The sequence below is a fragment of the Lingula anatina genome, chromosome 1 (genome assembly GCF_051362555.1).
Source record: "Lingula anatina isolate TDL-2025a chromosome 1, LinAna3.0, whole genome shotgun sequence".
In the NCBI taxonomy this organism is placed as follows: domain Eukaryota; kingdom Metazoa; phylum Brachiopoda; class Lingulata; order Lingulida; family Lingulidae; genus Lingula; species Lingula anatina.
The window spans coordinates 28,291,982-28,319,703 of NC_141767.1; the positions used below are offsets into that span (position 1 = coordinate 28,291,982).

General features: G+C 36.1%; 2 protein-coding genes across 2 annotated transcripts; both read right to left on the minus strand.

Moving 5' to 3' along the window:
• Positions 1 to 10,772: 10,772 nt before the first annotated feature.
• On the minus strand, positions 10,773 to 12,550 carry LOC147764186 (uncharacterized). Its single transcript, XM_087001942.1, has 5 exons — positions 12,327 to 12,550; positions 11,962 to 12,105; positions 11,744 to 11,810; positions 11,528 to 11,571; positions 10,773 to 11,309 (listed from the first exon to the last, which is right to left on the minus strand). Exons 1-5 carry the CDS (start codon positions 12,340 to 12,342, stop codon positions 11,107 to 11,109), a joined length of 474 nt encoding a protein of 157 aa, XP_086858068.1. The 5' UTR covers positions 12,343 to 12,550; the 3' UTR covers positions 10,773 to 11,106.
• LOC106175906 (uncharacterized) lies at positions 12,498 to 24,684 on the minus strand. Its single transcript, XM_087000535.1, has 23 exons — positions 24,073 to 24,684; positions 23,676 to 23,754; positions 23,208 to 23,360; positions 22,891 to 23,028; positions 22,328 to 22,465; positions 21,873 to 22,031; positions 21,442 to 21,576; positions 20,774 to 20,905; positions 20,328 to 20,468; positions 18,694 to 18,822; positions 18,318 to 18,443; positions 17,490 to 17,636; positions 17,176 to 17,307; positions 16,645 to 16,779; positions 16,265 to 16,393; positions 15,830 to 15,952; positions 14,586 to 14,723; positions 14,110 to 14,250; positions 13,760 to 13,891; positions 13,267 to 13,386; positions 12,862 to 12,989; positions 12,678 to 12,682; positions 12,498 to 12,555 (listed from the first exon to the last, which is right to left on the minus strand). The coding sequence occupies exons 2-23, from the start codon at positions 23,749 to 23,751 to the stop codon at positions 12,498 to 12,500; spliced, it is 2,715 nt and encodes a 904-aa protein (XP_086856661.1). The 5' UTR covers positions 23,752 to 23,754; positions 24,073 to 24,684.
• Between the last annotated feature and the right edge of the window lie 3,038 nt (positions 24,685 to 27,722).

The window sequence follows — 27,722 nt, forward strand, 5'->3', positions numbered from 1 at the left end:
CCTTCAATGAAATACTTGAAATAAATATTTCAATTTACCTTCGAGTCTTTAGAGACCTGTTTGATGATTCGGCTTTTACATCCATAGAAAGTCAAAAATTTGGAGCAGCTGCCAAAGTCACTGGAAGTCACAATGTTATTGCGTTCAGTATTGCATTCAGATTAAATACCTAATAATGCTGGGCGTAGCTACAGTAAAGCGACTTTATTCCGTACGACATAACCTGTCCCCCCGTTTTATGAAGACTTAGGGCACTTAAAGATATCGCAGCTATCCAAATAGAAATAAATACACGTTCCTCCCATCAACTTTTATTCCCCTGATAGAAATCCGTGTCCCGCATACCAAATCAATTAGGCTTTACTACAGAGCACACTTTCATGTTCCGAGCAATTTAAAAGATAAAGTTGCTTATTGCTGACATAGCTCATATCAACCTTTATGTTAAATTTTAGGGGCTCACAAAGACACACGGAGGCTTACCATTTCGAAACACTTAACTTCTTCACAACCAAGGATTTTTCCTTTACAGATAGGTGGTGTAATGACAGGAAATAAATGTGACTAAATATCAAGTACGTGGCTTGAACTAGAGAAATAAATGTATCCTTCGAGAAAAATATATAATATATATAATCGGAGAAACAGTACTCATAATAATCCACAATTAGCATATTCGCTAAAAATACTTTGTTCAAACAATGAAATACAGTTATCCCCTGGATTTTTAAGAAACGTCCCCTACGCATGACATTTCTCCCAAGATAAGCATATGGGTACCGTTATCATGTAGTCCATGTAAAGTTTTGTTTATAATTTTCGTGGTATTACTCCAAGTCCTGTTTGCAAATTGACAAAAGAGATCAGGCGAGATAACAGACCTCTAATACCCTTGAGAATGAGGAAGTATTTGGGCATATTGATTGAGATATATCGATGATGAGAAACGTATTGCAGAAAATCTAGTGGTTCAAAAGTAATACCGTAATAGTAATAAAGTTTTGTTGGTTAAAATACTTAAGACAATGTAGCAACATTTCTGGTGGAAATGCTTTATATTTTCTTTACTTTCATAGATGTTGAAGTACTGTTTCCTATTTTACATTTATAGGTACACTCCATGAGATTTACCTGGGAAAATAAGCAATTTTCTTGTACTCACGAATCATTTATCTATTCCTCTCTGCACTTGGATTTGACCTTTGATAAAATTTATAAGGGTTGATTTTAGCTTAAAATGAGCGGCCAGTCATTATAACAGCGACCATTTTCCCATAAGCTCCAATGAAAATATCAACGTCAGGTACGGTCCAGAAATAAATAATTAATTAATTAATTAAATAGTTTTTAGGTCTAAATAAGGTTTTAAAAGAAGCTTTGGGTGATAAAGATAAGCATTTTGGGGATTTTCAAACCCAAGGAGTGTGCCTTTAATTTGCTTTTTTATTCTAACTTTCTGTGTAAAGAGATTAAAAGAAAATCGCAAACGACAATGAAATCTGCCCTGCGTTGACTTTGCAACGCCTGGTATCCGGGATAAGATGTAGCACACGGCTGTCAAAGAAAGGGGAGAACAGCCCGCACCACCTAGCGACAGAAAATCCAGACAGAAACACGCAGTTGTCCCGGCATTATCGGCCGTGCGTTGACCCGCCGGTAACGCGCCCCTGAAATTTTGAAGCAGAAACTCACAGCTAACCTCTCACTGTCTGAGGCGGCTCGTGCAAAGGATCAGTCAATTACATAAGATATTTTGATTAATTCACTTGGCATGACGTGGAATGAAAAACAAAAGCTTAAATCAAGTAGGATGAAAATTTTCTCTGATAAGGAGGAACAGACTAAAACGATCATTTCAAAGTGAAGAAATTGCTTTAAATTTGTTTCCCACAGTTTCCCACAGATTATTGCATTTTTTTTATTAACATCACACAAAACACAATAAATGAATAAGATAAAAAGATCAAAATTCACAGAGTACACGAAAGCAACAATGAAAGCAATACAAATCACATAAGGAATAAACAATACAATGCGATGCAAAATGTATACGTAATTCTAGAGACCGGACCTATTAATTTGACGGGGTAAACAAAGATTTTCCAAACACATGACCCCCACATATGTCTGCTTTCATTTTTATTAGAATTTAAAACCACAAGATGGCCAAATCTTCAAAAAATCCTCTCTAGTATCTGTACAAAAGTTAAATTTCAATTTATTTATGGACAGAAATTCCGTCAGCTCACAGAATATTTATGTAACGGCATTTTGTTTCTTATAATTATTGTACTTATTCATATTTCCATAAAATTCCAGTCGTTTTACAATTTTACTTTATCTAACTCCTTATAGGTCTAATTCGTGTTATAATATCTTCCAACATCTTATTCAGCTTTTCATAACACGTATTATAACCCGCCAGCCTGGCTCTAGTTTCACTCTGTTGGTCTCCACACTGAGCAAGATAGTATTAAATGTATTAAAAGGGTTAGTGATGCATTATAAGTGATGACATATTATGGTGTAAGGACATTATTTTCGTGAGTTTGACAAAATAAATCTTGTTTATCACTTAAGGATAGGGCCTACATGCACATGTAGGCCTATTCGTACCGCCAAGCGAATATTCTTGTATAGTAGGTGAGGAGAAACAGCAGCAAAATGCCCACTTCATCCTGCAAAAAGTGTGACCCCAAATCGACCAAAGGATGCCTCATTAAGAACAGATTACTGATCGTTTCGATGATTGGGATATGTTTAGGTATCATCCTTGGCTTTGGGCTTCGACCAGCTTCCCTCTCGGAATCCACCATAATGTGGATAGGTATTTGGGGAGAGTTATTTCTGCGCATGCTCCGAATGATCATCATTCCGCTGATAATAGCTTGTCTCGTTACAGGTAACCGAGTTTTTTTCCTGATTTTTGTACAGTGAAAAAAAGGTAAATTATCAGACGGATTCAGTAGCTCTACGCTAGCACGTTTTATGCGTTTTTATCACTTGTATAATGCAAATTTGCACTTTGAAACAAGGTTGAAAATGTAGGCCCCATTTTTCTTATTTATATAAATTATGGTAATTATATACAACGCATATCTATAAGGTATACATTGTCTTTAATTGGTAACATGTGATATAAGTAAGTGATGGGGGAATCAGTTTCATATATACAGTACCAAAAAAAAAATGCCTAAAGGCACGATTAAGAGTGAGAGGCAGAGGCAGGCAAAAGAAACCATGAAAAGGACCCCCCCCCCACACACACACATATATACAGTACAGTATTATGTTATACTTCAGGTGTCGGGGGTTTAGAAGACAAGGCCAGTGGTCGTCTTGGAATTGCAACTCTGGTGTACATAATCGTTACCCAGGTTATCGGGGTCATGATTGGTATTATACTGGCAGTTTCTATCAGACCAGGAACTGATTTGGGCGATGAACCTCAATTTGGAACTGCCAGTAGCACAGAATATGGGGATACATTTGCAGACATGTTAAGGTGTGTGTGTGTCTGTGTGTGGAAAAACTATACGACTCATTTGCCGTTGACTGTATGCTAAATGCATCGAAAAAAATAAAGCATTCAGGTCCGTAGGTTTCGAAAAATTCATTTTTTGGAGGGGGGGGGGGAGGAGGGGGGTCGAAAGACTGCAATACTTGTGAGTGGAACAAACTTATTAGGTCTGTCAATACCGTCCGTGGTAGTTATCTAGATGCTGACTTAAGGAAAAGTAAGTGTGATCGACTGTGAGAAAAGAAATAAGGCGAAGGATCCCCCAAACATTTTAATTTTTCAAACACCTCTAAGGGTATCCCCAGGAACCCACTGGCCTGACATTAGAGAAAAAGTAACTTGTGTTTTAGGCTTCTTCAATTAAATGTGTGCTGAGATCAGATAATAATTTCGTGTTTCTTTTTGATAGAAACCTCTTCCCAGAAAACGTGGTTCAGGCATGCTTGCAACATGGTTTTATTAGTTATCGTCTGCAGCGCAATGGAGATTCCTATCTCAGACGAAACCATCGGCCTGTTATTCACCGTAGACTGGCTGCTGTGAGAATTTCTTCGTTTTGTGAACTTCAAATTTGTTATCACTTATGGCATTTTTTAAAGCTTGTACGTCAAAGGCCGTACCCACACATACATGTAAATTGCTCACCGCCTTTCCCTCTAAGAGCGAATAATTGAACCCACTGAATGTAATAGTTAAGATGTGCTCTAATACAGGAGTTATGAAAAGGGAATGCCAGTTAATTTATATTAACATAGACTGTGCTTCGTCACCAAAGAGAAAAAAAAAAGTAGATGAATAATAAAATATATTAGGATCCTCTTTTTCCAGGGATCGAGTACGTGCGGCCAGTAATATTTTGAGTCACGGGTTTGCCTGTGCCGTCGTCGAAAGGGTCTGTAGAAAGCAACTTGAAACAAGTAGTGATCAACTATCTACAACCACGCAGGATCTTGGGAACTGCAATAAAAATGCTGCAGCCGCAGTTTAACAACGGGACCAAGTCTACTCGTTCGATTATGTTTATCTCTAAGCCCAACCCCTTTGAGGATTTCGAACCTCCTTGGCCACAATGAAGTCCTAAATCCACCATATTGCAATCATAGATATTGCTACAGGCAGAATAACGTTGCATTTTCATCGCTCTATATACATATATCACATTTATTTTTTTTTAATTTTGTATGCAACAACCAAGCAAAAAAATGATAAAATCATTATTCCAAATTTTATCCCACTCATGTCACGTCGTATTCACAAATTAGAAATAAAGATATTTTCAGAATGAAAAGCTGAAAAAAATGTCTGAAACGAACTTGATCCAACCTGTGCCTAACGTATGCTTGTTTTGCATGTATTTTTCGTTTTCCAGATGGCATAGGATATTTTTGTACATCCTACGCTTAATCTATTTTACATTCAGTTAACACAACTATCACAAAACTCTTAGCTCAAAGACTTCATTGAGAATATTTAAAACCAATCTTTTCAAAAATAAAATACTGAACTATCTAAAAAGGCCTTTGTAATTCTTATATTATACATGTACATCATACCTGAATGTCGTGGACAAACCTATTCCATACTTCAAATCCATTCATTTATAACATAAGTGGATGTGATAGGTGCGACAGTATAGCAGCATTTAAGTAATTTGTTGTAGAAAGGTTGACGAATAAACCAACGGTTTTTGGCTCAAACACACTTTTCCAAAAATCAAATGTCTATAGATGCTCAATGTACTAAGAGTCAATTTCAATATCTTAAAATCAATCACGATATTGTTTAAAAAGGTTGCACACGTTTGCCGTTACAGTCCATTCCAGAGAATAGGTGCTGCCATAATCAAGAACGTCTTCGTCGTCCCCAGCGGCAGTCTGGTTTTATTAGTCATCATCTGCAGTGCAATTGGGAGTCCTATCTCAGAGGAAACCATCGGCCTGTTGTTCACCGTAGACTGGCTTCTGTAAGTTTTTTTCTTTGCTAACTTCGTACCATTTAGTGTTTGTCAAAAGCCGTGTAAAGAAGACATTTATTTTTACCTCTTATTCTCTAATACCGCGTGATTGAGCACACTATATGTTTATACTTTACATTACAGCATGTGCTCCAATATTATACAAAAAGCGATAACAGCTTGACATTGATAGTGCTTTAATTTTGTCTATTGGCATTAATTGTCCTTTGTCAGCATAACATCTGATATACGTGTTTATAAATGAAATTTTCCCAGGGATCGGGTACAAGTGGCTTGTAATACTTTGAGCTCTGTCTCGCCTCCGCCGTCGTCGAAAAAGTCTGTATAAAGCAACTTGATACAAGCTGTGATCAACCAACTGCAACCACGCAAGATCTTGAGAACTGCTATGACAATGATGCAGCCACAGTTTCACAAGATATTCTGCTCGCAAAGTTGATTTCAGGACGTGGACATGAGCAAGTGCCCTATTTGGGACCATTCAGAATAGAAGATCCGAGTATCAACTGGTCCAAGGCTCAAATATGACGGGGCCTACATGAAAGGAAGGCCGCTGTAAGGGTCTCTCCGCCTACCACACCCTTCCCCACGCGTCTGGTCGAATGGAGTCGAGATTTAATTACTGTGCTCCTGCAGGGATGGCACGTGGGGAGGCGTGTGAGACCATTACAGGATTAAGCGGTCTTCCTTTCATATTTGCCATATTTGAGCCTTGGACCAGTTGATACTAGGATCTTTCAGCTTTTCCAGCTCAGGCCGCATTTTAGTCCTGTGTTTCTTTTTTGAAAGTTTGACAGTTATAAGTAACATGGTTTTCCCATAATGGTCATCATGGCAGCAGCAACAAAAATTGTGTTTTCTTCTATTTAGATGCAACATTACATAATGCTTAACAGCATAATGACCATCAATTTTTTAATAATAAAATAAAACGTATCATGGATTTTCAGAAAATGTAACAAGCATGGGTATTCAAGCCAGCCTGTGGAACTTCAAAGTCACACCTTGAAAATGCCAATATGTGAAAAATTAAATTTTCACAAAAAACTGTTTAACTGGCAGATTGCATTGCCTACTGAAGCTATATTTTAGTCCCATGTTTCTTTCCTGTAAGTTTGAGAACAGTAAGTGACATAGTTTTCTTAAATGGTCATCATGGGAGCAGTGCCCCAAATTTTTTTTTTTTCAAATTTTGATGCAATATTACATAATGTTTAACAGCATAATGACCCTCAATTTTTAATAATAAAATATTAGTATCATGGATATTTAGAAAATGTGACTAGCAAAGGTCTAAGGCCCATGGAACTTCAAAGTCACAACTTGAAAATGCCAAAATGTAAACAAGACAGCACTGTTCTGAAATGTTTTTTTTTTTTCCATTTTTAACAATTTTTAACATAAAACAAAATTAACAGTTTACTGCCATTTTTATCTGATCAAGTAAAAAAATTGATGAGATGGGAAAAATATCAATAGAGCAGTGTTAAATGTCCAATTTCTTCCATTCTGAGATTCTGAACATAGTGAATGATTGAATCTGACAAACTGCAATGATATGAGTTTATTTCCACTTTTGAAACTTTATTACACAATACACGATAACAAGTTTACCATCATTTTTACAAAATCAACTAACAATGTTGTAAAGATGCAGGAAATGTCAAACAAACACTTTTACGTATCTTATTAATTAAATAATGAAACTGTTAACATGACTAAGAATTGAATCTGAGGAAATTTGAAAAAACAGCATAACTTCTAAAATAATGGCCCGATTATGCTGATTTTTGAACTCAACCTGTGTTTTAGCAGGATTGACCACCTGTGAGTTTAATGACAATTGGCCCATCTGTTTTTCTTATATTGTGCTTACAGTGTTGCATATATGCTGAAAAGTGAAAAACAAGCATAACTATTAAAATAGTGGCCCGATCATGCAGATTTTAGAATTTGACCTGCGTTTTAGTAAGATAGATTACTCCTGTGAGTTTCGTGACAACAGGCCTATCGGTTTTCCTTGTAATGTGTTCACAGTGTTGCATATATGCTGAAAAGGCCCGATCATGCTGATTTTCCAACTTGACCTGCGTTTTATGAATATTCATCAGCTCTGTAAATATAAAGCCAAAAAGTAAAACTGCCTTCCACTTATCATGTTTACAATGAAAGTGCACGGCGAAGGTGATAACGGCGACGACAGACGCAGGTGGTGGCAATATGAAAAGAAAACTGTGTTACTTATAATTATTTTTAACTAACAAGTATGTTTTTTAGGATTGGCATGCAGTTCAAATTAGAAAGCCAGCTCAATTGGGTTATCATTTATCATTGAATTTATGCAGTTTTGTGTGAAATATTCATTTTTCTTATTCTGGCATTTTCAAAGTGTGAACTTGAACTCCCATCGGCCTGAAGCCTTATGATTGTTACACATTTTACTTACGTCAGTATTACCTGTTGAGCATAATTAAAATTTTATGATTTTGCAGTTAAGCATAATGTACTTTTACATCAGAATTGACAGTAGCCTATTTTGTGCATTGTTATTGTCTGCTTTTTGTCTGTACATTTGACAGCTTTGCTGCCTTGTTTCAGCATATATGCAGCACCGATAACAAGATAAGTGGACAACCATTTTACCTTTTGGCTTGAAACTTGCAGAACTGATGAATATTCATAATACGCAGGTCAAGTTCGAAAATCAGCATGATCGGGTCTTTTTTAGGGATTTTATGCTGTTTTTCCACTTTTTTCAGCATATATGCAGCACCGATAACACGATAAGTGGAAAACCATTTTACCTTTTGGCTTGAAACTTACAGAACTGATGAATATTCATAATACGCAGGTCAAGGTCGAAAATCAGCATGATTGGGTCATTTTTAGGGAATTTATGCTGTTTTTTCACTTTTTTCAGCATATATGCAGCACCGATAACACAATAAGTGGAAAACTGTTTTTTCTTTTGGTTTGAAACTTACAGAACTGATGAATATTCAGTCAAGAATATTAGGTCAAGTTTGAAAATTGGCTTGATTGGACTATTTTTACAAAAGTTATAAATAAATGCTGTTTTTCCCTTATTCAGCATATATGCAACACTGATAACACATTTTAAGGAAAACCAATCGGCCTTTTGTCTTGCAACTCAAAGTAGTGATTTGTCTGACTAGTATACAGATCAAGTTTGAAAATAAGCTTGATCAGTTAAGTTTTGATGAAGTTATTAGCCTTTTTGTATATAAGTGTTTTTTTCTTCAGATTTAATTCTTGGGCATGTTAACAGTCCCATTGTGGAACTAATTAGATATGTAAAAGTGTTGTTTTGACATTTTCTGCTTCTTAACAATATTGTTAGTTGATTATATAAAAATAACAGTAAACCTGTTATCATGCATTGTGTAATAAAGTATCAAAAATGGAAAGGAACTCATCATTGCAGTTTGTCAGATTCAATCATTCGCTATGTTCAGAATCTGCGAATGGAGCAAATTGGACATTTAAAATTGTTCTATTGATATTTTTCCTATGTCAACAATTTTCTTAGTTGATCATATAAAAATGACAGTAAATTGATTATTTTGTTTTATGTAAAAAAGGTGTTGAAAATGAAAAGAAAATCATTTCAGTACAGTTATCTCTTGTTTACATTTTGGCATTTTGAAAGTGTGACTCTGAACTTCCATGGCCTTGAAGACCTTCCCATATCACATTTTCTGAATATCCATGATACTTTTATTTTTTAATAAAAGAATTGATGGTCATTATGCGGTTAAGTATTATGTTATAATGCATGAAAGTTGAAGAAAACCCTACTTTGGACACTGCTGCCAGGATAGCGATTAAGGGAAAACCATGTTACCTATGATACTCAAACTTACTGAAAAGTTTCATAAGACTGAAGTGCAGCTTGTGTTGGAAAACCAGTGTGATTGTTTTCTGTTTTGGAAGCAATGCAGTTCTATAGAGTGCTATATGGTGCAATAAATGTATATGGATAGCGGGCAGTATATTAATTCAGGGTCATAAAGTAATTTGCTTAATTAATTTGCAAGTGGCCATTAAATGAGATTACATAAAACACAAGTTGAGAATTCATTGTAAAGTCCCCTGGGTTTATCTCTCTTAACTATGTCACATAATTAGGAATCGATGATTATTATACAGGTAAATGTTAGTCATGTTAGTAATTACACAGTTAGATTAAAAGTTTGAATAGCAGCTTTATTGGAATTTTTTGTTATGTTTTATTTTACATTTTCTTTTAATTATTTTTCAAACACTAGCATCTTGAAGATATCACTTTCAACTCCTATCCACCAGAAGCACTGTGGATTTTCTGTTTTTCCACATTAGGAGTTGTGTTGGTTTTTATGTCTTGAAACATTGTGTAATTATATTATTTTATGCACTGTCATCTTTTTTCACATATTGGGATTTTCATTATGTGAATTTGAACTCTCACATATGGTCCTGAAACTGTAATCTTATTGACCATGTTATTCTGTTATACATTTTGTGAAAATTTTATCTTTCACATACTGGCATTTTCAGTGTGGGACTTATAACTCCCAAGGGCATGTAACAGTTCACTTTTATTGATACTACCAGTTGTGCAATATTTGCAACTTGACTTTGCAGTTAAAGGGATAATAACTGTTCTTTTTGGCAAATAATTAATTTTTTTTCTAAAAAGTGTTTTTTTTTTTGTTATAGTCTCTTAAGAAATTATTACAAAGTATAGCCAAGACAAGTTCAGATATCAGAATAATAGCTATGACTGCCCTTTTTGTGGTAAAACAAAGTATATTATATTTCTGTGAGTTGTTTACACTGTTTAAACTCAAGTTGGGTGATTCATATCATGTTTATGCAGCTAGACTGATTGTCAGCTTTAGTGGAATATTTTTGAATTTTTTTCTTTTATTTTTAATTTTTCAAACTGGCATTTTCAAGATCACTCCCATCCACCAGGAGCCCTGTACTGTTACTTTGTAATATTTTCTGTATTTTTTTAACTTACGAGAATGATTCTTAGGATTGGCATACAGCCCAAATAAGAAAAACAGCTCTATTAAAAAAAAATGATATATATATCATTTCCAAAGTTTAACTCTTATCAGCATGAAGCCTTAGGGACTATTTCCAGACCCTATCACACTAACTGTGGATCGATCTATCTCCAAGGGAATTCTCGCTAAATTGCAATCAATGTAAGTGGCTTAGCTGTCTGTCACACCTACTAAAACTGGCATGCCAGAATCCTAAGCCACTTAAGCTGAAAGCAATTTAGTGAGAAACCCCTTGGAGTTGGATTGATCCTGTTAGATTGATCTAGGTATGGGAACTCAGTCTAATGCTTGTTACACATTTTACTTTCATCCTAATCCACTGTTATGCAGAATTAGAATTTGATGTTGGCTATGCAGTTACAGTAAGCATAATACATTAGTGCATCAGAATTGACAGTATCCTATTTCCTGCGTTTTTATTTTCTGGTTTTTGTCTATACATTTGACAGCTTTGCTGCCTTGTTTTGTTTTTACCATACTTTTTAATTTATTTATATATAAATTTTTGATGAATAAGATTAAACAATCCTCATGTTTCAAAGGTCTGCAGCTGGGGTATTAGAATAAGTCTGGTGTGGGGAAGGTGAAGATACAAGAGGAGAGGCCACCATGTTTTTGTATTTCTTCAGGCTGCGCCGAGTACGTTGAGTGAAGCGTGCGATGACAATGATGATTATGACCAGAACGGCACCAACCGCTCCTCCAGCAGACACGGACGCCAGTCGCCAACCGGTAAAGGCTTCATGAAAACATCAGTTGGGAAATGTTAAAACGCACTCAAAAGACAAGAGAATCATTTAAGATGCGATTTTTTATTGATATATTGGCTCTTGCTTACGGAAATAGGTCAAATAGTAAAGATAAGATGATTATGCCCTAAAGGGGCGCTAATTATATAAAAAAAAATAATAATAATAAATAAAGAAAGAAAGAAAGAAAGAAAGAAAAAACTTTTACCTTGTGGCCAACTACAGTCGGGACCGGTAAACTCATCAATGCACCTATTACATAAAAGGAAAATAAATAAATATGAAAAGCTAATCGTTATTTGTATTAAAGCAACAATCAAAACTAGTTTCTATGGCAATTAAATTAGATGAAACATGAAGAAAGATATCAAAATGAATTCACTCTGATGATACCAAGACTAGGACACAGGTGGATGTACCATACCTGCAAAATGCCAAATCCCCTTCATTTTTCTGACACAGCCCTCCATTGAGGCATTCTGGACATTTCCCTAAAATTACATAAAACGAATATCATTAACGTAAGTGAATCTCTTATTTTTACATTAATTAAAAAATATTCAATTAAATAATAAACTATCAGCTTGAATTGCCCCTGACACGCTATAGACGGTCACGAACTAGTAGTGCTATGTTCATTACCTGTACAAACTCGTCCCTCTAGACCGCCGTCACTTTCGTCGACGAACCCTTCCTTACAGTGACAAGTGTAAGCCCCGTTTTCAGTGGGACTGCAAATGCCATGTTTAGAGCACTTGTCAAGACCAGACGCACAGAAATCAAATGCTGTAACAAAAAGTTAATTTGACGAAATCCAGATTACAAATTCGTTATCGTTATTTATACGTGTCCTCAACAAAATATTTAAATTAAAACGATATTTATTGCACAATAAAAACATGTGCTTACGTGCCATTAATGTATCTTTAAAAATCTCCATAATTTATTTGATCAAAAGTGTGGCCGAGAAGCACGAACTTAAAAAAAAAAAACTGAGCTCTACTTACCCTGGAAAGCTGCCATTGCTGTCTTGCTGAAGTTTAAATCATTTGCCTCATTCAGTGCCGTTATATTAAAATGTGTCTGCACGAATTCGGGATCAAAAGGCTCCGCGGTGGATTTAAAAATTACTCTATAATTAGCTGAAAATCTATCTTCTGAAACTTCTGAGAGTTCAGTTACTTCACAGCGTTCATACACTTCTCTGAGAGGTCCTCCTGTGTAAGCCTCATCCACCTGGAATAAAGATCACATATACACATTGTCATTTTATGATGATCGATGCAATCAATGTAGGAATACAGCCTGGTTCCAGGAGTATCTATAAATTAAAATCTTCAATGTAAAATCAGTATCACTTCAACTTATGTATTTAAAACACTGCTTTGATTAAAAACCAATAGAAATAATCAAATATGATGCGACCGATTTTTTTGGAGCATTGACAAAGTTTAACAATTCCTTGAAACTTGATGCAAAAATATAGTGCTAATATCACTTTAAGGGAATTCATAGGCACTAGGTATTTCAATGAGAACGTACCGCATCACAGATATTTCTTGAGGCATTTTTGAATGCCGTGGAATTCCTGTCACCTAACACCGGAGTCCAGCGCAGGGGACCGTTCGACGACACGTAGATGACCAGCGTGCTATTGAACACTTGTGAAGCTGTATCAACAATGTTTGATAGACTTTAAAAATCATTATGACTAACATTGTGCAAAAAAAAAAAAAAAAAAAAAAATACATTAGATTCACGCAAAAGTGTTTAGACTGTGTCTCAAACCAAACGCCTATGACAAACAAATTTTCATTAGACACTTCGTGTTTGAGAGCTATAAAAACTTTAAATTCTAATCTGGCTAAGTTGCAATGAATGTGGAATGGCACTTTGACAAAAAATGATTACACGTCGTTGAGGGTTTCGTTTCTTTCCTAAACTTACCGTAATCACAGTTCTTGCCAGCAAACTCAGTTGGGCATGCACATTCATACGAGGACGTGTCGGTTCGCAAACAGACTCCGCCATGCTGACAAGGTTTGGTAGAACACAGGTCCGGCATTACTGAAAAATCAAGATATGTACATGGATGCATTTTCCAGATTGATTATATAACCCTTCCATTTGTCATATGTAAAGAAGAGGCACACTCACGCCAAGAAGAGTCTAGGAGCAGTACAGAAAAGCGAAATGAATGACATAGCTTTTCCCGCTTGCTAAAAAGAATTAGTAAAATTAATTTTTGTTAAAAGTTTTCACAAATAAAATGCTATTATTGGTTTTAGATTACATTAGATAATATATATATAACTCTTGGATTTTTCTATTCATCATTGCATAACGGTTTCTTTGAGTAACCTCAAAATGTAGATATTGTTCTGGTTATAAGACGGCGGCGTTGTCCAAAGTATTTTATATTTCGTATCTGACGCCATACCTATATCACAGTATTCTCCGCTGTAGCCAAGAGAACATGAGCAGACAAAATCATACTGGTCGACAGCTATACAAGTGCCCGAGTTTTTGCAGGCAGCAACACCATCTTCACTTTGGCATGGGTCTAGTTTAACTAGATTGACATAAATCAATTAGTCCATTGGATGTGATTTGAATAACTCCATTTAAACAATAACAGTTGCACATCAAATTTTATTACCCGTGATAAAAAAGGCTAACAAATTACGAATTAAAAGAGACGGCAACTGGCATAAGTTTAAGTAATTTTGTATAAGATGCAGTACCAATGAGTCGTCACATGTAAATAGGTATTATGCAAAGGCTCCTTACTGCACTTTCCGTTCCTCTCAGAATGATCAGAAATACATTCACATGTATTTGTACTGGCAGCACAGACCACCTTGTTCCCTTTACATTGTACAGTGTCAGTGAGAGACGGGTCACATGGTCCTCCCAATTCGCTCTGTGGTTCTGAAAGTAAATCGTAAAAATACCCAATTTATCCTTTTATCACAATTGCTTTAATTAAAACATAATTAACCTCTCTGTAATTATTATTATTATTATTATTATTATAGAAATTTTAATAATGACAAATTTCAGTTACATAGTAACTGGTAAAGATATACATAGGTGTAGATTAGTAGAGTTCAACAGTAATGCAATGGCATGGAAAACGGAGAATGGAGCTGGAGAACGATTACGAGTAGGAATTATGCCATCACGGGGCTCCCTTTTTATCACTTGTAAATTCTATTTCCTTTGACCTTCAGTTCACCATGACTGATGCTCCACGAGGCGCTTACCACATCTGTCTTGTTTCTGGAAATATCCATCACTACAAACACACTTGTTTGTGCCTAAATTGCAAGTTGAATTTTGTGGACTGCAAGTAAAATTTTCGGTGCACAGCTCACCCAAACCAGCCTGCCAACCAGGTAAAACTGAAGTATAAAACAATGATCTCGTAGTTCTTGGCAGTCTAGAAACAAAATTCTACAGTTTCATATTATAAATAATATAGACCTACTACAAAGAGGTTTATCATTAGACGCACGTATTATACAATGTGAAGTTCTTTAGACACAAGCAGTGGAAATTTAAGGCAATATTGTATTTTTAGTGATTGTGTTCAGAGAACTGTTATCATTTTTCATTTCTTTAAGGTTTAAGCTACTATTCATATGAGAAAAATGTGTATTATCTATAAATATGAATATGAACAAGTACTTCATCATGAACGATGCGCTGGTCGCAGCGTTGTGGTGAATGTTGTTCACTGGACAGGGAGCGATAATTCAATTTCCTTATTTAATTTTGCAGAATCTGACAAACTTGCGTATACCATTTCAATTGATGACAGAACTGTTACCTTGTCATTTAAGCTTTTTGAACATTTACGTATTTTATGTGATTTTATATTTGCTTTGCTTAAAAAATGAAAAAGGAGCGTATGTTGTAACGTTTTAGAATTCGAGGCCGAATTCTTTTGAAGAAGGGGTGTATGCTGTAAAGCAAATTACTAACACTTTCACTAACTGCAGATAACAATTAAAATGGGATCAAACGAGTAAAAGGATAGAGAGTTATTGAGTGTAAGTTAAGTTTCATCAAGAGTTAAGTGTAAGTTAAGTGTAGAAGATGTTTTTAGTGTCAGAAAAAGACGGAAAAGGTCAAAGTCAGTAACAGTTAATGTGATTGGTTAATTCATAACATATTTTAATTTGATCATCTGTTTATCACATGATAACTGAGTTTTAGATAAAGTCCAAGCATGAATAATTGAAATAATATTTTAGATATCTTTTATTGAAAACAAGTATCTTAGGGATTAACTAATAAGGAAATGTTGCACAGTGACTCACAACATGAGAATGGAAAATTCCTTGTAATCATGCAAAGACAATGGAAAAGAAAACAATCAAATGCGTGATCAGTACGGAAAAATTGAGTATAAATATTTGTGAAATTGTATGAAGAGAGAGTCGGTGAATAAACGTTCGAAAGCTCCAGATAGCTGTCGTTATTCTTCGCTATAACAACATCTTACAGCAAAACCCGTGGTCTTCAATATAAGAGGCGTTACATTTGCATACATTTCTGACACAAACACTGTTTGCTGTAGCACAATGGTCGGGTCCTTGGCAAGGGCTGTTGAGGGGCATTTTTTGTTCTGGAAATGTATACAGAATTTGAAAAAAAATTCGTGAGCAGAATGCCGATTTTATGGTTTCAAACAAAAAATGAAGCGATTCATTTGGAGTAATTGTCAAGAAAAAAAATTCCTAATCTACATTTAACACTATATAATAAAACAATTTTCATGGTCTCAAAAATCATACATACCCTTTGAATTACACTACTTAATTAAGTAGAATAATCGAAAGAAAAATTTAACCTGCAAAATATTTTTATCAAATTCTATCTACAAAGTCGACCAAACTTGACTAAAGTACCATGAATCCATAACATAAACATTTGTTACCACATTCCGATATGTTCTGATAATATTCCTTCTTGCATTGACAAGTTCCAGCCTGGCATTCTGCATTCAGATCTTTGCAGACTCTACTGCTGTTAGATAAGCAGCGACTTCCAAGGGACTCTAAAGTCTCTGAATAAAAAGTAAACAATATCAGAAAATGTATTGCTGAGATCTAATCACAATCGATACGTAAAATTAATAACGACAAAACAGGTGCCTGAAATTTTCAGTGAATTAAGTGATTGTATAAACATAACATAATAAACCAATGATAAAATTCAATGGTTTATTATAAGCAAGCGGTTTTTAAAGACTTATTCACATCAGGAAAAAAGCGGGTCCTTATTGCAAACTGAAGACCCTTATTGTATATAACTTACTGCACAATCTGTATGTTGGAAGTATTGCCACGTATGTCCCATTCTTGCAGTCACAAACCGAATCCCGGCACACAGAATCTGGATCCTGGCATTCTGCTGTTTGGGTGCAGTTCTCACCGATATCAGCTTTAGATACTGCAACGAGTGATTATACAATTATACAGTCATTATTATCCACTTGTGCTCGTTTTGCTCTGTTAACGGAATCGAGGGCACATGATGCTCGCGTAAAGAGGGTGCGCGGTATAAGATTTAAACTAACTGTAATCAACAGCAAAAAGTATACGTGGGTTCTGTACTGGAAAAAAATACTGTTGCATGTAGTGTAATACTATATATTATTATATAAAAGTGGTTTAACCTGAGGCTCTTCTGAAAATGAACTTCACTCACCGTAATATTCATACAAATGTATAAAGTATATAAAGAACATAATCGTCATTCAATTTTCATTAAAAATATTCGCATTTGCCCACCGCATACATACAGGTCTAGACGTTTTTACTTCAAGACTGCCAATGAAAAACGCACCACAAACCGTCCCTCTCTGCACAAAGTTCCATATACATTGACATCGTCCTTGAAGGCAAGTCGACTGGGGGTCCAGGCAAACATCTGGAGCTATATTTTCGTCACAGCTCTCGTTTACATTAACTTTTGGCACTGCGGAGGCAACAAAAGTGATGTAGATGTTATGGTTATCTCGCTGATGATGGTTTCTTTTGAATAACGAAAGTGCATTTCTTTTCAAAATGTATGAATTAGGGTATGGAAAATGAAGACAATTTGTGCACTGTTTTCGTATAAGATTAATGCCAAGAAAGATGGCATTTTTTAACACTCACAACACTTCCACGATAATGAAGAGTTTCGCTGATAGGGATAAAATCTCGGTAAACAGGAGCACCTCCCTCCGGAACAGGTAGAATTTTCCGTCCTGCACTCGTTGGGTACATTCCCACTACATGTCTTATGAAGCTTTTTCCTGGGATCTAAAATTTAATAAAAGCGTGATTTTTACGCATTGTTTCTTTTGAAATCAAAATAACATGAAAAAATCCTCCAGGTTTACGCTAGTTACAGGATTAGGTTTATTGGCAGTGTGTGATATTGACCTAGTAAATTGGAGATATATTCATGTTAATAAAACGAGGTAAATATCACTTTATTATCTTATATTCAAAATGATTTATAGTTTTTACTCACATGTGAAACCGATAAAAACCTTGAATGTATATGGGTCAAAGTAAAAACCCTTTTTAAGAAAAGCTTATACAAGCAATTAGCTGACATTTTTAAACGGTCGTTGCAAATTTGCCACTGGTTAGCAAAGCGGCTATAGGAAGATGTTTTAGTTAACTATGCACATATCAGGTGAGACCGAGGTTTTCTCTCACAAATAATGTAAACCCGTCTTATTTATATACAAATTATGTCTGCCAATGTTTAGAAACTGGTAAGTATGGTAAGTGTTCCCTTTATTCTTTCGTACGGCAACATATTTCACAAGGACAGCAATCGTTGTCCCTGAGTAATTCTTACCATAACTGACAAAAATTATTTCCATGGTTTATAACCAGTTTGGGTACTGTCCCCTTTGACCTCAGAATATAACTGACCTTGTATCTTTAAAATGAACGTATGACCTGGATGAGGAAGAAAAAAATACTTACCGCATATATGGGAGCTCGTATTTAAAAATGCCCCTTCTTGGCATACGCAGCGCCCTTGCACACAGGTAGATAGCGGAAGAGAACTGTTACAAAACCTTTCAGAACTACACGGCATTCCATGTCCAACTGAAATGAATGATACAAAGTTCGATACATTTTTTGGAATACTCCGTGATGATAAAGTAAATGCAATTCAAAGAGCTCACTGCATATGAATAGTTTAGCAACCAGAACAATAATCCCTAAAAACTACTCCAAGAAGCACAAATTAAGTAATTTTTCTTTTTATATCGTCTAACAGTTTCAAAGTTAGTGAAATAGACCAATGACCTTCTTTGTCACGCTGGTCGTTGAGGATCAAGATGACATCACTTACTTTTCATGCATTCGTGCTCACTTTTGTTGTAGAAACCTGGTAGACAGACACACATATCATACTGACAGGTGCTATTGTTAACATTGTCCTCACATGTCGCATTAGAAGAGCACGGACTTCCCAAAGCAACTGAAACAGATCAATGAAGATAATCTTTGGGTTCTTCTTTTACGCAACATAGCCAAAACTTCATTTGATAAACCACAAACCACAAACTTTTCTGTTCAGTGATGTCCCACACTCTCAAAATCATATTGAAAATCATCTAACAAAGAATTAGATGCAAAATTCTGCCAGAAATCCCACCCTACCAGTTTGGTTTCATGAAAGACAGAGGCACCAGAAATGCCATATTTGTTCTCAGAATGCTCAGCGAGAGAACCTTACAACATCAACAAGACCTGTACATGGTCTTCATCGACTATCAAAAAGCCATTGACAAGATCCGACATGAGGAGCTCTTCAAAATGCTTGCAAAAAATTCAAATAGATGACAAAGATATGCGGGTTATAAGATCAGTCTACTGTGATCAGCTTGCAGCAGTCCGCCTTCCTGTAGGCATGACCAACTGGTTTCCCATCAAAAGGGGCTTGCGTCAGGGCTGTGTCATGTCTCCAGACCTTTTTAACTTATACTCTGAAATGATCTTGAGAGATTTGGAGGATCGTCCGGAAGGAATCACAGTCAATGGTGTCAGGATAAACAATCTCCGCTATGCCGATGATACAGTTCTTTTAGCTACATCGAGGGAGGACCTCAAAATCTCTTTGATGCTGCTATTGCCTCCAGCACAAAGCTTGGACTACATGTTAACAGCAAAAAAACAAAAACCATGGTGGTTTCAAAGTCAGAGGTCACACCACGTTGCAGATTGCCTCATGGGAACACTCCCATCGACCAGGTCTCCTCATTCAACTATCTCGGGGCACTTGAAGACAGAAATCCAAAGAAGAATTGGCCAAGCGAAAAATGCATTCCCGTCTCGGACCAATCTTCAAGGATCGTGGGCTGTCCTTAAAGATAAAGATCCGCCTCCTTAAAACCTATGTCTGGTCTACTGTTCTTTATGGCTGTGAGTCTTGGACTTTGACAGCAGAAAGTCAACGTAACATTGAAGCAGCTGAAATGTGGTTCTACAGGCGAATGCTCCGAATCTCCTACATTGAGCATGTTACATATGAAGGGGTCCTTAAACAGATTGATAAAAAAAGACAGCTTCTCAACACTGTCAGAGAAAGACAACTGAAGTTCTTGGGACATTGCATCAGAAAAGAGGGATTAGAAGATCTTAGCCTGAGCGGAAGAATACCTGGCAAAAGTGCCCGAGGCAGACATCGAAAGTCCTTTCTTGACAATTTTGAATTACCAACAAGACACCTTTGGTCATGGGTGAGAAATAGAAACCTTTGGCAGAATATCATCGTTCGTCACACACCGAATCGGTGATGGCACATGAAGAAGAAGAAGAGGAATCTTTCAGAGAATACAGCATAATGGATTAGATTTTCAGAATTTTGAATGATGATAATACTATACAATGAAAATCATGCTTCTGTGATGTGCAATAGTCGGTCATCACCCACTTTCGAATTTCTGACCAATCTTGAATTTCTTTTGAAAAAAATTTGATTACCTTTCTTGCAGGTGTCCATAGACGCATTAAAGTACCCTGTCAGGCAGCGGCAGGAGGTGCTGCTGCTATCGCAATAGCTGTGTTCCACTGCGCCAGAACAAAACTCGTGGACACCTATTTTGCACGTTGAACCTAGCTGGACTGTTCAGAAAAGAAAGTGTTGATACCCATAGTATAAAAGCGTTTTTGTCATTCTTAAATATAAAACCATAAAATATGAATAGAAAAAATAAGTTAATTATATATATATATATATATACAACAGCTTAATCTAAAATCTGTCCCCAGTTACCCGCTATGGGGCAAATAAATGAGTGTGGTTTATGCCAATAGATTCTTTCAACACTTAAGTCAAGAAAAGAGTACACGCTTTCAATACTTTTAATGGTTAATTTAATACAAGACTTTTCCCGAATAGTTCAAATTGTTCAAAATATGAAACTTACTTTTGGAACAACCCGCTTCTCCGTGGTTGGCGAAGTAACCAGGAATACACTGGCAAGTACTTTCTCTACAGGTGGTGTTGGATATATCTACGCATTGACTGTTGTTTGTACACACAACTCCAACAACTCCAGCTAATGACGCATGATATGTTAAGGAATTGGGTTGCGGATGAAGAACTCTAGGTATTCTTTTGAAAATACTTCTGTACATGTACACCCCCCTTTTTAGCAAGACCAAGGTGCAATATTTACAAACTACAGTATCATAAGTAATCGTACTAAAACACTTATGGCTTGAAATGTCAGCATGTGATGACAAATTATCTAAAAATCAAGAACAACTAATTATGAAGAAATACCAAAGTGAACGTAACATAACATAACATAACATAACATAACATAATTTGACATAACATACAACTTTGCTTTATAAATTTTCAAATTTCTATGCATTCCCGCTTGTCGCGTCTGCACTACAGTTAAGCAGCATATGATTTGCGTTTACCACGAACTGTCCGATAAGAGTGCGCATATGAAGGTTTGTAAATGGAGAAGCTGGCACACATCGGACCTGAAGCTCTCTACAGTTGTTTGTATATATATATATATATATATATATATATATATATATATATATATATATATATATTCCAAATAAACTCCCTTACTTATATTACATGACGCTGTGCCTTCCACGCCGTTGAAACCAGCTGCGCACGTGCACTGGCCATTTGTACATTGGCTGTTTGGGATTGAGGTGAGACATAGGCTAGAGCTGTCGCAATATGTTCCAATCACAGTTTCTAAAGAATTAAAAAGTAAGAAGGGTAAATTGTGCCGTCAAATTGGTGTGGTAAAAAGCAATGATAGCATGTAAAGTTAAAAACATGTTAACTTGATTAGTTGTAAAAATATACAATATATTGGGTTTACTGCATTTGACATAATTAACTGTAAATGTGAAGTTAATTTTAGCTATTTTTAGCTGAAACCTGGAGATGAAGGTTCCGTTGCAAACGATTAATCAAAATATTGGCGATTAATTAAAAGTATGCATGTATGTGTATGTTTGTGTGTGCGTGCTGCAGGTCCCACTTACTGTTTTCACACGTAGAAGAACCAAGAGCACCAAAGTAGCCATTGGCACAGTGACATATTCCTATCCAAGCGCCACTAGGTATGTTACATACAAGTAGGTATTCTGTCGCATATCTATTGCATGTAGCGTTAGATAAACAGACAGATCCTACTCCTGAAGCTGAAAATTGCAAAAAATTAATGAGCAAATATTAGTTGGTGAGTTTTATAGGGACATGTCTCAAGACTCTCAACAAATTGTGTACTGATAACTAAGAAATAACATTCACTTTCCTCTCGTTTCATTTGTATGGACAGAAAGGGGTTAATTGCATCATTTCAACATTTTTCTTGTCTGCAAATATGTAAAACATCCTAGTATGATTTACAGTTGATAAAATGAGCAAACTTCAATTATGAGATAATAATTGCGTTTTATTTTTAAACAATACTTTCTCCAAAGGCTTCCGTACTGACCAATGACACAGCTAGATCCCCCCAAATCGCCGTAGTAAGGGGATTTACATCGACAAATTCCATTGCTGCAAATACTTTGTTGCAAGTTTTCTTGACAAAACAGATCACTTAGACAGATCATGCCAACTCGGTTTCTTCCTAAAAGTATGATATTTAGAAATGACACCAATTAATATAATACACACTTGCTACGGAGTGGCTTCGTATCAACATCGTATAGCTTAATTACCGGGCAAAATAGTGTATTTACCCGTCCGGTTAATATGAACTTGTAAATCCACAAAAGCAATTTGAAATAATTATGTTAACTTTCTTGTCCCTATTAGAATTACCAGCTTTTAGAGTCACTCCATACATCAATCCCTTTACAAAACTTTTTGCTGATTCTGTTTACAAGTTTGGATGAAAAAAATATTATTATATTTTTTATTATCTTTGCCATAGAAAATGAAGAGACTTAAAAAAAAAAAAAAAAAAAAAAAAAAAAAAAAAAAAAAAAAAAAAAAGACGCCACAGAAGTTAAAAAATTATTTTGGAATACAAAATAAAAATGCGTTCCATACTTCTACAAACACCATCTGTTCCGTCTGGGGTGTACTCCCCTTCCTGCGCACAACGACAGCGATATCCAAGACATTTCCAATCTGATGTCCCGTTTACACAGTGACTGTCATTAAAACAAGACGTCCCAATAACGTGCTCTGGAATGTTAGAGAAACATTTTAACACAGAACTCATTCTAAGCCCTTCAATAAATATGTGTGTATGTGTGTGAAAGAGCGAGAGAAGGGGTAATTTATTTTAAAAAACGATTTTCTCACAGTATTTAGTGTAAGCATGGGAATATCGAGAAAGAGAGATAAAGAAAGAGAATACATACTTTTTTCACAAACAGTAGACTGGAACACCCCATAATAGCCCTGCGCGCATCTACAAATCCTATCAATGCAGACTGAATTTGGTGATATGTCGTTTCTCACGCAATCCGTTTTATTATAGCAACTCGCAACGTCAATACCGTTCTTTGGTTTCTCTGAAAAAAGATTTGATAAACAGAGGTCAAGATTTTTAATGCAGGCCAATAAACTTCTATCAGTTTCTGCCCCTTTTTATAGCAAAAGAAGCAGGTCTCATATTTTTATGAGTCGTCAACCATGGGATTCACTAAAACCTTATCTAATTAATTAAAAGATACGATTCATTAGATTTGTCACTGCAGCAAAAAAGATACTTGGCCAATAAAGATAAAGAGGAACACAAGCCTGCTGGACTTTACAGCATATGGCAAATTTAATAAATATTCATTTAAAAAAATAAAATAGATAGAAAACAATGAAGGTAAACTTACCCTGTGCCCTAGAATAATCAAGGAATAAAATGATAAAAGCGATGATCCAGATATGATTCATTGATCTTTTCATCATAAACTGAAAGACAGATGAACATTTGAATGAATTTTATTGGAATTAAAATATCCCTCCATGAATGACATTTTGATAGACCTACTTGCCCGAGAATTATATATATTACAAAACAATTTAAAACAGGATAAAATAGAATACTTTACTCCATAAAAAGAAAACAGTAAGAATGATACCAGGCATAGTTCCAAAATCTGTTTTTTTTTCTTTTTGCCATATTTGAAAAGCTGTGGTTTATCTGTCGAGCACTCGTTCACACTTACACTGTATACCAACATGACGACATCCTTCAATGAAATACTTGAAATAAATATATCAATTTACCTTCGAGTCTTTAGAAACCTGTTTTATGATTCGACTTTTACATCCACAGAAAGCCCAAAATTTGGAGACAGCTTCCAAAGTCACTGGAAGTCACAATGTCATTGCTGTCTAAACAGCACTCAGATTAAATACCTAATAATGCTGTGCGTAGCTACAGTAAAGCGACTTTATTCCATACGGCATAACCTCTCCCCTCGTTTTATGAAGACTTAGGGCACTTAAAGATATCGCAGCTATCCAAATAGAAATAAATACACGTTCCTCCCATCAACTTTTATTCCCCTAATAGAAATCCGTGTCGCGCATACCAAATCAATTAGGCTTTACTACAGAGCACACTTTCATGTTCCGAGCAATTTAAAAGATAAAGTTGCTTATTGTTGACATAGCTCATATCAACCTTTATGTTAAATTTTAGGGTTTCACAAAGACACATAAGGCTAACCATTTCGAAACACTTAAGCCTCGGTCACAACCGGCCGTACGGGCTCTTACGGGCTGTTTGCGTCCATATTTTGCGCAAGATCTCACGTCCCACGCAAGTCCTTCTTACGCAATTTCGAGTTCACAGACAGCCTGTTAGCACGTACGGAGGATGTTGGACATGTCCAAAAGATTCTACGAATAGCCTGCGAACAGCAAGGCCGCAAGCGTAACTTGCTCCCCTCGCACTGAGTTAGCAAGAAAGACGCGCGTTGTGCAAGACGCACGTCGCAAGCAATGAAGGAGCAAGTGCCCTTTGCGTGTTGAGTAAGGCTCACGCCCTCACAACCATCGAACAAAGTCGAGAGCACACCGGGAATGCGTCGCACGTGCATCACCCCCACGCCTGGTGTATAAAAGGCGTGCTCACGACGCACGCTCGTGTCTTTACAATGGACGTCGACTGTGTAACGTGTACAACATTTTTCAAATTTTCAAAATTTTTGCTCAATTTAGTTTCTAATATGCCTCCAAAAGGAAAGAGAAAGAAGCTTACTTAATACAAAAAAGGGAGAAGGAAGAAGAAAGAAGAGGAGAACAGGAAGCAAAACTGACGTACGCCGTCAGTACGTCACCACAAACGTGTGAGGCAAGTGTGAAGAAAAATTGACGCAAAAGGGCACTACTTTCGCCGTGCGTTGCATTCCCTCCGGTTGTGACTGAGGCTTTAGTTTTACTACAAAAACAGCCGTTTTAGTGGTAAAATGCAATAGAATATATTTCCATACGTTGTTTACAATGTATTTCTTGCGGAATTTTGAATCTCAAAGGAAGAGTTATTAATGCTTTAAAATGAGCGGCTAGTCATTATAACAGCGACCATTTTCTCATAAGCTCCAATGAAAATATCAACATCAGGTACGGTCCAAAAATATATTTAAGGGATTAAATAATTTTTTGGTGTACGTAAGGTTTTATAAGAAAATTTGTGTGATATAGATAAGCATTTTGGAGATTTTCAAACCCAAGGAGTGCACCTTTAATTTGCTTCTTTATTCTAACTTTCAGTGAAAAGAGATTAAAAGAAAATCGCAAACGACAATTAAATCCGCCCTGCGGATTCAACGCCTGGTATCCGGGATAAGATGTAGCACGCGGCTGTCAAAGGAAGGGGAGAACAGCCCGGCACTACCAACAACACTTGACATTCTAGACAGGAACACGCAGTTGTCCCGCCATTGGAGGCCATTCGTTGATCCACCGGTAACGCGCCCCTGAAATTTTGAAGCAGAAACTCACAGCTAACCTCTCACTGTCTGAGGCGGCTCGTGCAGAGGATCAGTACATTACATAAGATATTTTGATTAGTTCACTTTGCATGGCGTGGAATGAAAAACAAAAGCTTAAATCAAGTAGGATGAAAATTTTCTCTGATAGGGCGGAACAGACTAAAACGATCACTTCGAAGTGAAGAAATTGCTTTAAATTTGTTTCCCACATATTCCAGTTTTTTATTATTAACATCACACAAAACACAATAAATGAATAAGATAAAAGATCAAATTTCACAGAGTACACGAAAGCAACAATGAAAGCAATACAAACCACATTCAAAGGAATAAACAATACATTGCGCTACAAAATGTATACAGTATGTAATTTAAGAGACCGGACCTGTTATTTTGACAGGGTAAACAAAGATTTTCAAACACATGACACCCACATATGTCTGCTTTCATTTTTATTAGAATATAAACCCACAAGATGGCCAAATCTTCAAAAAATCCTCTGTAGTATCTGTACAAAAGTGAAGTTTCAATTTATTTATGGACAGAAATTCCGTCAGCTCACAGAATATTTATGTCGCGGCATTTTGTTTCTTATAATTATTATACTTATTCATATTTCTACAAATTTCCAATCGTTTTATAATTTTACTTTATCTAGCTCCTTATAGGTCTAATTCGTGTTATAATATCTTCCAACATCTTATTCAGCTTTTCATAACACGTATTATAACCCGCCAGCCTGGCTCTAGTTTCACTCTGTTGGTCTCCACACTGAGCAAGAAAGTATTAAATGTATTAAAAGGGTTAGTGATGCATTATAAGTGATGACATATTATGGTGTAAGGACATTATTTTCGTGAGTCTGACAAAATAAATCTTGTTTATCACTTAAGGATAGGGCCTACATGCACATATATTCGTACCGCCAAGCGAATATTCTTGTATACACTGTAGTAGGTGAGGAGAAACAACAGCAAAATGCCCACTTCATCCTGCAAAAAGTGTGACCCAAAATCGACCAAAGGATGCCTTATAAAGAACAGATTACTGATCGTTTCGATGATTGGGATATGTTTAGGTATCACCCTTGGCTTAAGGCTTCGACCAGCTTCCCTCTCGGAATCCACCATAATGTGGATAGGTATTTGGGGAGAGTTATTTCTGCGCATGCTCCGAATGATCATCATTCCGCTGGTAATAGCTTGTCTGGTTACAGGTAACCGAGTTTTTTTCCTGATTTTTGTACAGTGAAAAAAAGGTACATTGTCAGACGGATTCAGAAGCTCTACGCTAGCACGTTTTATGCGTTTTTATCACTTGCATAGTAGAATGCAAATTTGCACTTTGAAACAAGGTTGAAAATGTAGGCCCCATTTTTCTCATTTATATAAATTATGGTAATTATATACAACGTATATCTATAAGGTAATACATTGTCTTTAATTGGTAACATGTATTCTAAGTAAGTGATGGGGGAATCAGTTTCATATATACAGTACCAAAAATAATGCCTAAAGGCACGATTAAGAGTGTGAGGCAGAGGCAGGCAAAAGAAACCATGAAAAGGACCCCCCCCCCCCCCCCCCCACACACACACACAGATACAGTACAGTATTATGTTATACTTCAGGTGTCGGAGCTTTAGAAGACAAGGCCAGTGGTCGTCTTGGAATTGCAACTCTGGTGTACATAATTGTTACCCAGATTATTGGGGTCATGATTGGTATTATACTGGCAGTTTCTATCAGACCAGGAACTAATTTGGGCGATGAACCTCAATTTGGAACTGCCAGTAGCACAGAATATGGGGATACATTTGCAGATATGTTAAGGTGTGTGTGTGTCTGTGTGTGGAAAAAATATACGACTCATTTGCCGTTGACTGTATGCTAAATGCATCGAAAAAATAAAGCATTCAGGTCCGTAGGTTTCGAAAAA